Here is a 17,051-nt window from a genome sequence, read left to right on the forward strand (position 1 = left end):
AATGCCCCAGCCACCCCCGATATGAAACTAGCTAGGCGAGCTTGGAAATGATCAGGGTGACGGGTACTCCACAGCTCAAGAGCTAACTGTTCATTTGTCCTTTTGTTTATTATTCCTCCATCACATTCTGGTCAGGGTCTGAAGCAGATGATTGGTGAGGAACAGATGTGCCATGTGGGCCAGTCTGGCTGGAGTTTTGAAGCAACAGTGCTGATCAAAACCAAGGCAGGGCCAACAGAGAAGAGGGGATAATCCCAAGAGTGGTTAACAGGCAGAGTCCCCAGGCTCGAGGGCTGATTCCATGTTAGATGAAAGGGGGGTGGGGGGGGAGTGGAGAGTTGAAGGATTAAACCCAAATTTCTGACCTGACGAGACAGCAGCATTTACTGACCCTTCTGGTTTGTGAAGATTGCTGTGTTGAACACGCTGTCCGTAAATCATTCAAGGGGAACTTCCTAGGAGATAAGTAAATATGGTCTGGTGGTCAGAAGGCATCGTGACTGGAACAGATCAGGCCCAAGACAAGTGGAGTAAAGTTGTGGGAACAGATACAGTTGTCCAAGAAGAGCTGGTGTGAGCACTGGGAAGCCCAATACCGAAAGGCTGGGGGAAAGCCAGAGCGGCAGTCTTGGCAACCAGGAAGCATCCTAGGAGGAGGCAGGTTAAGATTCCTGGCAATGAATTCTGCTAAGGTGGGGCTGCTCCCTCAGTACCACAACTGTCCTTTGATTTGACACCAGGGAGCTGTTACAGTACACTGTGCCATTGAGTGTTACAGTGCATGTGCAGGGTAATGCCTCCATAGCGCTGAGCCAGCCGCTTCTCTGAGCAGAGCCCCTGGTTGCTGGGGAGCCATGTGTGATCCAGCCGTGCCCACACGCAAGGGTAGTAAAGTTGAGATGCTGGGGGAGAGAAGCCTCAGGTCACCTTCTTTGTCCTTGTCTGAAAGGGGAAATGTAGAGCCCAAACCTTCCTCCTCAGTTCTCTATGTGAGACCTCTCTGTCCTAGGCCACTAGCATGACATCAGTAATCAGAATGGTAGCTGATGCCAGCCGGAGGCAGTGCTGAGGAACACTTACTGTTTATGTTTAGCCTGTGCTTGTTTCATTATGTGGGTCCACCTCAAGGGACCCTTAGTACCCCCCTTACACAGTCTAGCGAGGGAACCCAGGCCTGAGGTGTAGTGAGATATTCACTTTATCCACATCTGTGGCACTGACCACACCCATTGGGGTGGAGACGGGGGAACTGGTCTGAGGAGGACCCTGGGAGCTTGCAGCACAGGGACAGGAGAGCATCCTGAGGCATCCTTAGGACCAGGAACCTGCTGGTGTTCGTCTGTCTCCATTGTAAGTTATTTCTCCCTGAATAACCATCTATTCGGCCTATTTGTTTCTCCTGATCCTTATTAAACCATGATACTGAGGCAACTAAAGCACATGTTTAAGGAGTTAGCTGTCAGATCCCAAGCCATCAGCTAGCCAGTCCACTGTAGAGAAATATAACTCCAGGGAACAGCAGGGTAAGGGCATTTACCACTCTGACCTGGTGACCTGAGTTTGATCCCGAGAACCCAAGTGAAGGTAGAAGGGCAGGACCTACCCTACAAGGTTACCCTCCAACCTCCACACCTGCCCTGTGACATGCACACACACAATAACAATAAATAAACGTGCTTTAAGGAAATAAGGAAAAGAAAGTGGCTTCCTCCTCCTAGCCCTTGTTTTAGGCCCCCCCCCCTCACCAGCTTGAGGAGGTGTGGTCACATCAGCTCTTTTCCGGGTCCTTCAGTATGTGACTGTCATTGAACCTCTGTGATGAGCGAGAGAGGCAGGTGCTGTAGCGTGCATTTTGCAGAGACACCCAGGGACTTGCTCAAGGTGACCTGGTACCCAAGGAGGCTGGCTGCGTTTTCAGTCTGTGGTCCTCGCTGAGGGAGTAGCACTGAACACCCTTCACAGACACTAAATTTATATTTCCTGGCCTCCCCTTCCAAAATGGATACACTAATTGCAGACTTTTTTTTTTAATAGTAATCATCAAGAACACATTTCTTTAATGTTTGCGTTTTCTATTCTGCATAACGCCAAAATAAAACACTGATCAAATCCACAAGCTCAAACCCAGTATGGCGGTGTAAATTAGGAAGGGTTAGGAAGACATTACACTAAACGGAAAGAAAAAAGTGTTGATTAGGGACTTATTTTTGTATGAGATTAAAATGTGAATCGTTAAAATAGGACTATATTTTGGGTTCTGCATTGCCTTCTTGTTGGAGCCATAGCAATGGCTCCTGGTTTGGAGCCCTGAAACCCTTCCCAGCCCTGAAACCTGGTACCCGGTACAGGTTCTGCTTTCCTACAGCATTTCCAAAAATGTGGTCAGAGCTCGTCTGCCCGACTGCCTGTCCAATCTTAAAATCCTCTCAAAACTGCCATATTAGTGTTCATTTTTCCTAACTGTAAATGGTAGCAGTTAGCTGTACCACCAATAACCAAAATTCAAAGACTTGTGGGGGGGGGTGAGTAGCAGCTAGCTAGGGAAGTTCCTTGGGCTATGAGGGCGGGTACTTGGGAAAGGGTGGCCACCTATAGAACTTGATTTGGTACAAGGGGGCAGTAGTAGATAGGTTTGCAGAGAGAAGCCACTCCTGGAGTGTTTCCAAGGTTCATGATCAGTTTGGAAGAAAAAAAAAAATAGCAATATCTACAGCCCAAAATACACAGTTAAATTAAGTTGTTAATTAAAGTGTCTTTAAAAATGGCTAAGATCAGAGACAAAGGCCCATTGTTTGTTACTGTTGTTGACTGCATGTCTCTGTATGAGGAAGGGTGCGGGGAGACAGTGAGGCCTGTGCTGTTGTTATAAATTAATCAGCCATCCTTACAGAGTGCCGAAGCACACACCCCCACCACCATCCTTCACCCAGCATTGTGAACTTGAGAGGGATGGAACCAGTTCCTGATGGGTTTTTGTTGTATTGTGGAGGGTTTTTGTTTGGTTTTTTTTTTGTTGTTGTTTATTTGTTTGTTTTTGTTTTTGTTTTGGGGTGGGGGTTGCTAGTTACCTGCTCAGTAGACACTTCAAATCCAGGCCTACCGAACTCGCCATTCACTCTCTCCCAGTGCTGACATGTCCAGATAATTCCGTGGAGCTTGTAGGACCTTGGAGTGTCACCTGGATGTATTTTTAAAGAAGGGGTGACCCCATACTGTCCCAGTTCCTTATAGAGAGTGGACACTTCTGACCAACACTAATGAAGTTTGTTATTTTTAGCATCCCCAACCCCAGCCTGGGCTCTGAGTGAGTTAGAAAAATGTGTTCTCCCCACCAGGAGAAGTTTTAGTTGTTGTTGTATGAGATAGGATCTTGCTGTGTAGCCCAGGCTGGCTTCAGATTTCCTGTCTTCAGCCTCCTACATATAGCTGATAGGTAAAATTTCTATGAATAGTCCGTAAGATAAGGTTTTGCACACTTAAAATGTAGCTACGGAAGGATGTCGTTTTCTTCAAATAATTACAAAGTGCAAGCAGAGAGAGAGAAAGAGGCGTTAAAAGGTTATTTTCACAAAAAACAGGAAGACATTGAGGCTCTGGGATCATCCTCTGATGGCCTCTCTGTCATCAAAGAACAGGTCATTACAGTGGCGTTTCAGGATCCTGAAATGTCAAAACCTAATGTAGTTGTGGACCCTTTGCGCCTACCAGACCTAATCCATGAGCCCCCTCTGGAGGATCTATCGTGTTATCCCATCTGTTGTTTAGATGCTTTTGTGTAGACTGGGTATGTTTACCATTAGACAGTTTATGTTGTCTAGAGGGGAGTGGACAAGATAGATGGCTCATTGGGTGGAAGTGTGTGTCACACAAGCCTGACAGCTTGCTGGAGTTTGCTGCCAGGGCCACACATAAAGTAGAAGGAAAAAACAGCTCCACAATTGCCTTCACACACACGCACGCACGCACGCGCGCACACACACACACACACACACACACGCACGCACACACACACACTGTGTTTATGCACTATATGTGTGCCTAGTGCCCACATGGGTCAAAAGAGAATGCCAGATCCCCTGGAACTATAGTTACAGACAGTTGTGAGCTACCACACAGGTGCTGGGAACTGAACCCTGGTCCTTTTCAAAAGCAACAAGCTCCTAACCACTGATCCATCTCTCCAGTTCCAAAACTTTTTCTTAGTACATTACTCTTCTTTATTTTTGTTGTGGTTTTGTTGTGAACAGGGTCTCAGGTAGCCCAGGCCGTCCTCAGAATGGCCTGCTGTTCCTGTCTCTACCTCCCAAGTGATGGGATCACAGGTGTGCACCACAATGACCTGCTCTTACTATTCAGCATTTAGAAATAACTTCATTGAGATCTAATGAACCTAAGAGAGCTGTATAAAGTATATAAATTTCATCAGTTTGGAGCTCACCACCATAATAAATGCAATGTCCATATCCACCACCTCGAATTTTTCTCTTGTCATCTTTATTATTATCACTGCAGTTAGTTTAATTATGAAAACATTTTCCCCACCATCTACCCACTTAGCAATTTGCAAACTGTAAGTGTGCCGCCATACAGCATCCATTACTTGACAACACCCTCTTCCGGCTTCCAAAGGTACCCACATGTACATGGCCCAGACACAAAATCAAACTGACACTAAATCTTATAATAATTAATAAAAAAAAGAAATGCAGCCCTGACGCGTGGAGTCAGGTGCTGTGCCCCGTCCCTGTCACGGCCACCAGTCTGTTCTATTAACTCTTTCCTGTGTCACAGCCCCACAGCTCCTGTAGCTGCTAGCCAACGCATCTCATCTCTCTGTCTCTGTTCCTTTTTCCCCTCCAGGCGATGTGCTCTATGAACTCCTTCAGCATATTCTGAAGCAGAGGAAACCTCGAATTCTCTTCTCGCCTTTCTTCCACCCTGGGAACTCTATCCACACGAAGCCGGAGGTCCTACTGCATCAGAACCATGAAGAAGGTACTGGAAGACGCTTCTCTTTACTTGCCTATGGTTTAGACAAACCAAGGGGTCGCATAGTTAACTGAGAAGCTGTTCTTATCACCATAAATTCATGTTTCATCCAGGAAACGTGGATTGAGTGCCTAAGGTGTGCATACATTGGGGGGTTGCCTGGATAAGTAGGCATAATACCGTTAGCTTTCTGGAGTTCACAATCTGCAGTGTAAACACTGATTTCAATAATATACACCAGGGTGTAGTCTGAGGGGAGATGACTCCTGGGTACAGGAAGCGCATTCACCTTTATAAAAGGAGGGGTCCAGAGGAGTCCTTGAAGGTTCTAATAAACAGCAAGAACATTCCAGTTAGGTAGGGGTAAGGCCTCAGAATAGAAAGCAGTAAGATGACTTAATCGGAGAGCCCATTTATCATAAAAATTTTCAAATATATGTAATCCATATAGAATAAAATAAATAAAGCCTTGTGAGCCATCTGTCACCCTACTTCAGCAGTGATGAACATTTTTCAATATAGAACTAATCCAAGGAGGTTAGCCCGGAACCAGAGTGGAGAATTGACATTCTGTGGCTGTGGAGAGAAGTGACAGCAAGCCATTCCTTGAAGATGTTTGAGCAGAGGGTTCCCAAAAGCTGAGGGAAGAACGAAGACCAATCTAGAGGAAGTTGGTGTTGGGTAGGGGCTTTCTCCATCTTGCATCAATGACCGTTTTCTGGAATGAGTTCAATATCAAGTCATAGTTGCTGCTCCTCGTGGGACCCACAGGAGCCAGCAGACAGCTCAAGACCGTGGAGTGTGTGGTCCTGGTCAGGCAGGTGTTGGGTGCAGGGCTATAAAAGGTGACTTTGTGTGCAATGCCACTGAACAGCAGGGTGTGTGATAGCAATAGCAAGAGCTGAACCACCTCTCCCAGGGCCATCGAGCCCTCCCTCTCCACGCATCCCACCCCACCCCTCTGTGAAGCAGGCAGCCAGTGTGCAGATGTATGAGCACCACCTGTGGGGCTTTCCCACAGGTATTTTCTTTAAAGCCAATTTCGAGATCCTATTCCCTGGGAAGTTTTGTTGGCTAGGGAGTCATTCCCAAACACAGGACTGCTGCTTTTCTTTTGAGGTCAAACAGTTACAGACTTGCAGTATGTATTCTCTTCATTAGCACTTTACAAAGAGCCTGACTCGGGGTGGGTCTCTCAGCGGGTCCTCCCCAGCCTGTGAGGTAGAGAATAAGGCCAGTGTCTCTGACATGCCCCTACCCTCGTCCTCCTGTCTTCCAGTAATCCAGGCTAGGTTTAGCAACTGTCCCTTCCCCCCCAATTTGGGTTTGATGTTCCTCTGCTCTTCTGGCCTTTCTCATTCCTGGCTTGCATAATAACCACACACGCACATAAAACAAAACAGGTCAGGTTTCTCATTTCTCGGACACTCCGCTTCCCCTGTTTGTGACGAGGGGAGTTAGATTGGATGGTTCTAAATGTCCCTTGCAGCTTTCAAATCGTCACATAGCCAAGCAATATAGAGATGAGCAAGACATGGTCTTCACCCTCGGGGTCTTAGGCAGTTAAGACATGGGAAGCCAGGACGGACTCCCACTTGGTGCTATCCAGGAACAGAAAAGCCTGCTGGTCTGAGTTGTATCACCTTGTCCAGAACGTCTGGCAGCTTGGAGAACAGCCTCGTTCACTTTTCTGAAAAGTGCAGTATCAGAAGATTCCTGTACTGTCACTGTCATGGCACGTAGCACATGAATTTGATAGTAGGTAGACGTCTGTATACAAGGCAGACAACGTAATCGATGATGCTGGCACTTGTGCAAGAACCAGGAGGCAAAAAGCATCTTCCGACAATTTGAACCGGCAAATGACCATAAAATATAAATCTATCTTGTTACATTCAGTTGTGATGGCAGCTCATTTTAAGGCTGTAGTTTCCCAAAGTCAGCCGCTTTAACATCCCATGGAGCTAAAAGTAACAGATTGCCACTCTTTCCAAAGAAAGGCTCTGTCCCCAACATGTACATGCAGTTGACACTGGTCCCCCTAAGAGCTCCTTAAGTCATATTAAAATAAACTGTCAGTCTGGATGAAACCCAAGTGGGTTTCCAAGAGTGACCCCTGAGCACTGGCCAGACAGTCTATAGGGAGAAGGAAGAAGATGTGTGTTTCTCTAATGTCCTCGTTCCATCACCCCGCCCCCTCTTACCTTTTGAACTCTTCAATTTCAGTCTTTCCTGAGACAGTGAGAGGTAGAGGAAGCTCTTAATCACACCATTTGAACACACCCCCACGCACACGCACACGCACATGCACACACACACACACACACACACTACTAATTGTTGTCTGTGGTGCTGAGTAAAGCGTTGAGGGAAGATGCTCTCATGGCAGTTTTTTGTCACAAGGTGCATGTGGGACTCTCAGGTCACGCTGAGAATTTCCACACATCAAAACACTGTCTCATTTTCCATAGCAGCTAGCACATGGGAACAGCCCGGAACTTAGAGGACAGTTGTGTCTTTTGGGGGGGACAGAATTATGGGGTGCATTCTGATTTAGCCCACTGAAGTCTCATTTGTCTAGTCTCTTTCTTGGGGGGGCATTACCCCTCCCATCACCACCAAACCCAGGTGCCCAAGGACTGCTTTGGGGTAATACACAACTTCAGAGAGATAATTACAGGTGAGGCTCATGACTTTTTTTATTGAGTTCTGCTATGTGTCAGCCCTCCTGAGCACTTAAATGTTCAAATCATCTAACCGTCACAGCCATCCTAAACACAAGTGATATTATCCTAAATTAGCAGATTAGGAAACAGAGACTGAAGGCAGTTAGGTGATATGCTCCCAGACCAAGTGACAAAATGGAGATTTGTGTGTGTGTGTGTGTGTGTGTGTGTGTGTTTGTATGTGTGTTATGCATGCATGTGTGTATGCACATTTATGTTTGTGCAAATGTGCGTGTGGTATGTTTTATACATGCATATGTGTGTGTATCTTTTCACATTGTGTGTGTGTGTGTGTGTGTGTGTGTGTGTGTGTGTGTAGAGGCCAGCAGTTGATGCCTGCTTGTCTTCTTTAATCAATTTTCCTTAGATATGAGGCAGAGTGCCTCACTGGGTCCAAAGCTCACCCATTCCAGTACCCTGCTTCAGGGACCCCTGCACAGAAAGGAACCCCTGTCTCTGCCTGGGATTGCAGGTGGGCTACCACACCCACCCAGTGTTTCTGTGGACACTGCAGGTCTGAACTGTAGCCCTCACACTTACATGGCAAGCGTATTTGACTCGCTGAGCCATGTCTCCTGCCACACAAAGACTTAAATGCAGGTGAGGTTCACGATAGACCAGAATGTTCTCATGGTTTTTGTTAAGTTTTCAGTGTCTGTGCATCCCGAAAAGGGGGGGGGGAGCAGCTGAAAAAATGAGTCAGATTCCGAGATTAAGTTACTATGGCAATTTCTGCACCCAGCCAGGGTGCAGTGGGTCAGGTGACCCTTTGCTTGCACTATAAAATGTCAACAACAACAAAATGTCCAAGAGAATTACTAGGGCCCCCAAATAAGTCTTTTAGTTCATGGCCTATTTTCCTTTTCTGAATCAGGGTCTGTGTAACCCAGGCTGGCCTCTAACTCACTCTGTAGTCAAGTATGACATCAAACTTGTGGGTTTCCTCCCTCTTCCTCTCCGGTGCTGGGATAATAGGACACTTCTGCGCTGGGTACTGGAGGATGGCGCCCACAGCCTCATGCCTGCCGGGTAAGCGCTCTGCCAGCTGAGCTACACCCCAGCCCTGGTTCATGACTACAGAAAACTTGTACAGAACTGGGTGGAATAAACCTTCTGGATGGTTGGTTTTTTTCAGCATGAGTAAGACCCCCCCCCCCAGCCTGTGCGATGGACAGGGTCTGAGTCAGATTCTGAACACTGATAGTGGAGCCCCTTTGAAAGCCAGCCTTTCCTTACAGTGGCTGCAGAGGTACCACAGACAGGAAGCTTTTGTCTGCCGAGGCCATGGCCTCTTACTGATTGTAAAACATTCACCCCGATTCTCTCTTCTTACTGGAATAGTGTCGATAAATGAAGTGTCCGAGAGGCCACCAGCTAGGCTATGACATCTTGTTAGATATTTTTGCTGGGTGATACATGAAGGAGCCAGAGGGCATCACGGGCATGTGCCAGGCCACCTAGGTTCAAGGACATTCTATCTCCCCAGTTTACTTGTTCTGTGTCTCAGGACAAGTTAGTTCCTCCGTGTGTCACAGAAGGAAAATAGAGTGCCTGCCTCACACGATGCAAGGAAGAAATTAATTAGAGTGAGAATTGCCCTTGGAAAAGCCCCTGTCATTCATTGTTGTTATTTGGCGTCTCCTCCCATTACTTAGTTGAGTTTTTAATCATCCTTGTCCTGTAAATTCTTTTTTTTTTTTTGGGGGGGGTGCTCTGTGTAACAACCCTGGCTGTCCAGGAACTCACTTTGTAGGCCTCAAACTCCCAGAGATCTACCTGCCTCTGCCTCCCCAGTGCTAGTTAAAGGTGTGCTTTTCTTGTCAGTTCTTAATTGTGATAAAATGTGTATGAGCCTTGCAGCCTGGCCCATGCTTAAGCACACTTGGGTGGGGCGGAGCACCTCCGCAGCTAAGGACATGGTCCTCTTTATTTTCCCTCCCAGGTTTCTCAGCCATCATCTTTAGGAAGGGACCCCATGTGTGTGGCTCATCCCACGCACAGTAAAAGCCTACCCCCTTCCCTGTAACACCTCTCCGGACCAACTGGGCACCATCTCCATCACAGTTGCCTTGGGGACAGTGTCGGCCTTCATTGTCTGCAGGCCATCATCTGTTTGGCAGTGAACACTTGTGTTGCCCCGCTGGAATCGGGGGCTTGCCACACACTCCCATCTAGAACTTCTGGCTGTCTCCTCTCGCCCCTCTCCACGCTGTAGTTCTGAAAGCTGACAGCAGGTCATGACAGGTCCCAGGGGACCAAGAGCAGACCCAGCTCTCCACTTCCTGTTCCTACCAGAAAGGAGAGGAAAAGACCCTTCCTTCCTCTTTCAGGCCAAGGGTCAAATGCCCTTGTTTCTTCTGGCCTCCATCCACCCACAGCAGAAGGCACTGGGCAGCGCAGATGGTCTCTTGGCATCTCCTGCCAGCCCTCAGTCTGCTGTGGTCTGGAGAATGCTTTTAGCTCCAGGATGACTCTCTTTAGCCAAGAGTTTTGGGGCAGGAGATTCCTATATGCATGAGTAACTCCAGGGATAGGCAGGAAGTCTCCAAGAAACTTAAGAGAAAAGCTAGCCAGTGCCTTCGTGACTGGGAACTGGGGTCAGCGGATTTCATCTCTAAAGGACATTCTCTCCTGAGTGGCTCTGATTGGCTGTCCCCACTCCAAGACTTCTTTGTCTTTGTGCTGGTTTTTTTTTCCTTGTCCCTTTGCTGCTCTGACTCCAGTCTCTGTTAGTCGATTACAAGCACAGGCTTACTCCCACAGGTCTAATTGACTCATTTCAAATTCTATCCAGAGAATTTTTTTTTCTTTAAGACAGGGTCTCATGTAGCCCAAGCTACTGTCAGACTCCTTATGTAGCCAAGGATTGCCTTGAATACAGGTACGCATCTCCATCGCTGGTTTATATAATGTTGGGGATCAAGTCCAGGGCGGTGTGCACGTTGGGCACTCTACCCACCAAATTCCTTCCAAGCCCCCTTGACTTTTTGAAGAATTATTTTTATTTTATGCGCTTGGGACACAGGTAGAGACCTCTGTGTGTTTGAGGCCAGCCTGGTCTAGAAAGTGAGTTCACGAACAGTCAAGGCTATTACACAGAGAAACACTGTCTCCAAAACCAAAACCCATGGGGCACAGGCATGCAGGCAGGCGAAGGGCAGTCACTAGTCACCTCTTCCTCCAGACAACACTGTGGAGCCTCCACCGTGCAGCTTGCCGACTTTTCTGAGTTAGGACTCAGAAGACCGTAACCTTTTCTTTTACTTTTCCTTGTGCCTTTTTCGGTGTCTGACCGAGAGCCGTGCACGTTTCCCCTGGCGCTCTGAGAGTTTTTGCTGGTTTTCTGAAGCCCCCTCTTCTTTCGGCCCGTGGCTGTTTATTGACCTCCCTCGCTAGCGGCAGGCAGATTTCCTTCTCTTCTCCGGCCCCCTTCTCCTGGCAGCTGCCAAGATTTACAGCCAACCTTGCCCTGTTGCTTTTACTAAATGCGCTCTCATGCTCCCTTCCACAAGAAAGAAGAAGCACTTGCTGGCTCTCTCCCAGGCTTATCCCCAAGCTCATACTTAGCTTGGGGATATATATCCAGCCCAGAGTCACTGATGCTACCCACAGTGGGCTGGGCCCTTCTGTCAAATCACAATCGAGACCCTCCTCCATAGACATGCCCATGACCGCTGGGATCCTTGCAACCCCTCCACTGAAACTTTCTCGGGTGACTGGGTTTTGTCAGGGTCGCTGGGACATAAAGTAGCTTCCTCTTAACTAATTATGACTTTGCAAATAAGGCCACTTTCTGAGATCCTGGAAGTTAGGACATAGGAACTTTGGAGTGGGAGGGCAGAGTTCAACAACTCCCTAATGGGACTAAGAGAATATGATGGTTAATTCCACCTCAGGGGCCTTTAACTGGAGCCTTTAACTTTTATTTAGCTCTTCACATCATTCATAGTTGGTAGTCATCTTTTCCAGACTGCTGAGGTGTGGTCCCCTCTGGACCACTGTGAAACACAAGGGGCCTGAGACTGGGGATTTCCCTGACTCACTTCTCTGAGCCTGGGGATGGGGTGGGGGGTGACCGTGATGCTGACATGCGGCATATGAACATGAAATATTTGCCACAACCTCTTTAGACTTATTCATTGTTTATAATGTGACTGAGTTGGAGCATTTGGGTGAATTCGAGTAGGGATGACACAACAAAGGGATCAGGATTCAGGGTCACTGTTTTCTGTGTGGTGAGTTCAAGGACAGCCCGATCCCCATGAGATTCCATATGAGTTACTTTTCTCATTGCCATGACAAAATGCCAAACAAAACCAGCTTAGAGGGAATGTCTGTTGTGACTCACAGTTTGCAGCAGAGTGAAGCAACCAGCCACATTGTATCCACAATCAGGGAGCAGAGAGACTCGAATGTATGGCTTGCTTCTCCACTTCATTAAGTCTGTGATCCTAGCCCATAGGATGGAGACACCCACATTCAGGGTCTTCCCACCTCCCTTAAACCAACACACCCAGAGGTGGGTTTCCATGGTGATTACAAATCCCATCAAGGTGACAATTAAAGGCCCTGTCTCAAACTCAGGTGTGCCTGTGTGTGTGTGTGTGTGTGTGTGTGTGTGTGTGTGTGTGTGTGTGTGTGTGTGTGTGACTTTTCTAATAAGAGATACAAAAGAGTAAGGCCTCTTATTCTCATCTAAAGTCCTGCTTTATTTGTTTGGTTCAAAGAATGGAATCCTCCGTGTCTAAAGACATTTCTAAAGACAAAACTCTGGGCTTAGAAAGCACGCTGTTAACCAGAATGAATATTCCTCACTAGGGTTTGGACTTTTTCCTCCCATACCTCAGTGCCTTGACCTATTATGTGTAGCTATCCCCTCTCTCTTCCTTGTGTGTTATGAGCAGTTTTCCTGCCAGCCTGGCACCACAGCTGCATCAGCCCCAAATAACACACAGAGACGCTGTATTAGATATAAAGCTGTTGGCCTGTTACTAGCATTTCTTATTGGCTAGCTCTGTCTTAAATATTAACCCATAATCTATTAACCTAAGTATTTCCACATGGTCTCATCTTACCAGAGAGAGGGTCTGGACCTTCTTCTCAAGTTCCTACACCTTGAATCTCCTCCTACATCTCCCAGAATCCTCCTTGTCTCCTAGTCCCGCCTATCTTACTTTCCTATTTGCCATCAGTGCTTTATTCATTAGTCAATAAGAGAAACATATTTATAGAATGACATCTCCCATCACTTGTGCATTTCCTTCTCCTATCAAGAATCCAGACCTTCAGAACCAGGGTGGTATGGACAGTTTCCCAGTTTTCCAGTTGAGCAACTTAAGCACAAACCCAGACATCAAGGCCAACCCATCCCCCCCCCCCACAAAAAAAAAGCCTTAGACAGAAGACTCTACATCTGAGGGATTCCACGCACCCACTGTCCGAGCAGCATATTTCCTGTGTCCGGAGCTCCTCTGCCTGCCGGCTCTGGTCTCTTAAGTTTCCACACTCAGCTGCCAACTTATAATAACAGAGCAACGGGCAGGAGCAGGGCAGGAACATCAGAGCCCACTCCATACATGGGTGCAAGCTTTGTACACTGAAACAAAGCTTGGAAGGTCTTGTTGCAGGCCTTTCAGCCTTGATGGTGGCCGTGCCCAGACCACCAGGAGCCTGGAATTAACCCCCCTCAGATCCACTTGACTACCATTAATGTTATCAGCTTCATCAAATGCTTCCTCTGGCAGTACTGTCTGCAGAGAAGTAAATAAATGAAGCTCTGCCACATCTTGTTCCTGCCCAGGATCCTGAGTCTGAAGTCCAGTCTGAGTCGAATTATCCGGAGCACTGTCTCCCTCCTTCATTGTTCCCAGGACCTGGGCAGGAACAGAGTGAAATCTCTCCAGGACATTACATCAGCTCCCTTTTCCCCTTGGCATGAAAGTGCTTCCACTCACTGCCCTCCCTCACTTCCTAAGGCTTGCCCCAACTGCACACCCACACCCCAGCCTTGAAGCCAGGACATCAAAGAGCCTGCAGGTAACCAGATTATTGACCAACGCCTGAGTCTGTTTTGTAATTTAGAGGATGGGAAATGGGTTTCGGAAATGGGCTGTTTTTTTCTAGTGCATGGTCTCCATGATCCTTGAGTCTTACTAACACCTTAATAATCTCTTAAGTAAATGAAGCCATCTTTTAAGCAAAGAGAGAGAGAGAGAGAGAGAGAGAGAGAGAGAGAGAGAGAGAGAGAGAGAGAGAGAAATTCAGAATGAAACTGCCCTAAGTAGTTACTTTCCAGTAATCACACTCTGAGAAACGCAAAGGAGCCACAATAAATTTGTCTTTATGGATGGTAGAATTTAGGACCTTATTAGCTATAAAAAGAATATTTGCCTTGTCATCAAAAGATCATTTCTGCCTTAAGATTATCAAATCTTAAATATTAGGATTTAATTAGACATGACACCATTGAGTCAGTATCCTAGAATTAAAATGAGGCAAATGGCGCATACCACTTCCAACCAAACATCTGGGCAAGATTTGTCAGGACTTCAAAAAGAAGCATTAGGTGGACATAGTAGCTCATGCCTATAATCCTAGCACTTGCAAGGCTGAGGCAAGAGGGTTGCTTTGCGTTTGAACTGCTACAGAGTGAAATCAGACCTCTTAAGAAAACAGAGAACCAAGGGATGGTGGTACACGTCTAATCCCAGCACTTGGGAGCCAGAGGCATGTGGATCTCTGAGTTCAAGGCCAGCCTAGACTACAGAGGGAGTTTCAGGACAGCCAGGGCTACACAGAGAAACCCTGTCTCAAAGGAAGGAAAGAGGGAGGAAGGGAGAGAAGAAAGAAAGAAAGAAAGAAAGGAAAGAAGGAAGAAAAAAAGAAAGAGAACAACCCTTTTATATGATAGAAACTATTAAACCCCTATAAAGAAGTAGAGGAAGGACCCTGTAAGGAAGCAGCATGTACCCACAACCACTGTCAAGAATTAGTCACCCCCCCCATGTAACTCCCAGTGTATCCATCAATACTTCTGGATGGGTCTGAAAAGGTAAAGGCCACTTATAAAATCAGAAGCACAGAATCCAGCACTTCAGCTAAACCCCAGGAGCTCCTCTGCACAACCTTTCAGTGGTCACCGGCTGGAAAATGTTTGCAATGTGAAGCAAAGTCTGAGAAAGGGCCTCAATGTTGTGAGCGGTGGGTGGGTCTCCCCAGCCCCCTCTTTAAAGCAGGTGGTCTGTTCTTCCCTCCCACCACCCCCACACTGCCTTCAGGAGTCAGTCAAACCCACACTCCACTATTCTTGAGACAAAGTCGACCTTAAGTTCACCGTATAGTCCAAGCTGGCCTCAAATTCCTGGCAGCCCTCCTGCCTCAGCCTCCCAAGAGCTAAGATTACGAGTATACACCTCCACAGCCAGAACAGTCTCTTTTCTTATGACTTTCAGGGGTTTGCTATCCGATGATGTTTGGGTATGCCTTCTATTGTCTATAACCGGCTTGGGTTTGCTGAGCTTCTGGAATTTTCTAGTTTGTTGTTGACATTGTGGTTTCTGGTACTTAAATTTGGCCAGTATCTTTTTCCCTTTTCCCTCCCATCCATTCTTTCTGCACCCTAGGTGTATTTGACTATTTGATGTCGTGGTTTGTGTTTGATTTTATTAAGTTTCTGATGCTTTCGTCTCGAGCATGCTATTAAGTCTGTCCAATCTGCTCTTACATTCCATATAGTGTACTTTTTGGTTCTAGAATCTTCATTTTTGTTTCCTAAGTTTCTGCTTTCTGTTTTGACAGTTCCTTTATGTCCTTACTCATTGTGACTGTGATGCCCCTGAAATGCTTATAGATACCTTAAATTCTTTTAAAGTCTCTTTAGCTAATCCCATCAGATTCACAGAATCTGTTTCTATTGGTGGCTTTTTAATAATCGATCCTATCTTCTATGTCTAGAAAATCTGCGTTGATACTGAACAGATAACACATTGTAGAGACTTTGGGTTTTGTTATATTCCTCTGGAGAGTATTGACTCTTAACTCTGGCAGGCAGTTAATTTATTAGCAAGTCACTTCTAGTACATGGAGTCTAATTTACATTTCATTGTGGCAAATCTGTCTCAGTTTTGCCTTTAGCCCGAAGCAAGGTCCCTTTGCACTGTAACACAGGATTTACTGCACTAACACACAGCCATGCTGGGGTAATGGACAGCCTGGGGTGTTGACAGTGCCTTTTAACTTAATGAGGCTCCAACTCTGATCTGCTTCTCCACTCCAGTGGCCAGGAGCTGAGACTTCTCAGAACGTTCAGCTACACAGCCACTGCTTTTCACTGTCCCCTGAGTGTGTATCATTCTGGAATCAGACAAGAATTTGAGAGAACATTAGTGTGCTGGGCTAGTAGCTTTCCTCTCTAGTGCTCTACCCTTGATGAAGGTTCCTCGAGTTTCTAGGGCAGCCACTTGTGTCCTGACAGCTCACATGACTTTCTGTTCATCTTGAGACTTCCTTGTGCTGCACTGATGAGGATACTCTTGAGGGAGAGCTGTATACACAATGTCTTGCTCTATGAAGGCCCCATCTCTTAAGAATAAAGCCCCTAGTGTTTTTGTCTATTTGGGGTCACTGGCCAGGATATTTACATGGCTGTTTTGAGTGTATTGTACCCAGTTTCTATAAAGTCTATCTGTAGAGGATTTGGTCTGAGTGAGCCACTGCCTTTATTGCTGTTATTAGATCCCCTCTCTCTCTCTTGCCAGATGAATGGCATCAGGGTTTAAATCCTTTACTGTCCCTTTCATATCTGATCATATTGGCTGCATACCAGTGCTCAACAAAATAGTAGCTATCTCTGATTCCTTTTTCCAGTTGATTAGTACTCTGTTATTTAGTGACCTAGATTTTGTTTGCTTGTTTGTTTGTTTTGTGTTTTTTGTTTTTGTTTTTGTTTTACGTGACAGGGTTTCTCTGTAGCTTTGGAGCCTGTCCTGGAACTAGCTCTTGTATACCAGGTCTTGAACTCACAGAGATACGCCTGACTCTGCCTCTCGAGGGCTGGGGTTAAAGGCATGTGCCACCTCTGCCCGGCGTGATCTAAATTATTAAGCAAGTATCCTATGAAATTTGTCCCAATGAGTAAGGATTTTTTTAATTATGACATCAGATCATACAGTAGTCATGAAAAAATACTTTCCCTTCCTCTGAGTCTTGTATTCAGTATTTCTTTTCATTTTTATTTATATTATATACTCTGCATGTATGCCTGCATGCACCAGATCTCACTACAGATGGTTGTGAGCCACCATGTGGGTGCTGGGAATTGAACTCAGGTTCTCTGGG

At 46.5% G+C, this 17,051-nt stretch overlaps 1 protein-coding gene across 1 annotated transcript in view; it reads left to right on the forward strand.

Annotated features, from left to right (window-relative positions):
- Etv6 (ETS variant transcription factor 6) overlaps window positions 1–17,051 on the forward strand; it is a 227,790-nt gene that overhangs the window by 185,519 nt on the left and 25,220 nt on the right. Inside the window, exon 4 of the mRNA XM_051207928.1 lies at window positions 4,861–4,995. Within this exon, the coding sequence (XP_051063885.1) occupies window positions 4,861–4,995 (135 nt within the window). The remainder of the gene's footprint in view (window positions 1–4,860; window positions 4,996–17,051) is intronic.

The sequence above is a fragment of the Phodopus roborovskii genome, unplaced genomic scaffold (assembly GCF_943737965.1).
Source record: "Phodopus roborovskii unplaced genomic scaffold, PHOROB, whole genome shotgun sequence".
In the NCBI taxonomy this organism is placed as follows: Eukaryota; Metazoa; Chordata; class Mammalia; order Rodentia; family Cricetidae; genus Phodopus; species Phodopus roborovskii.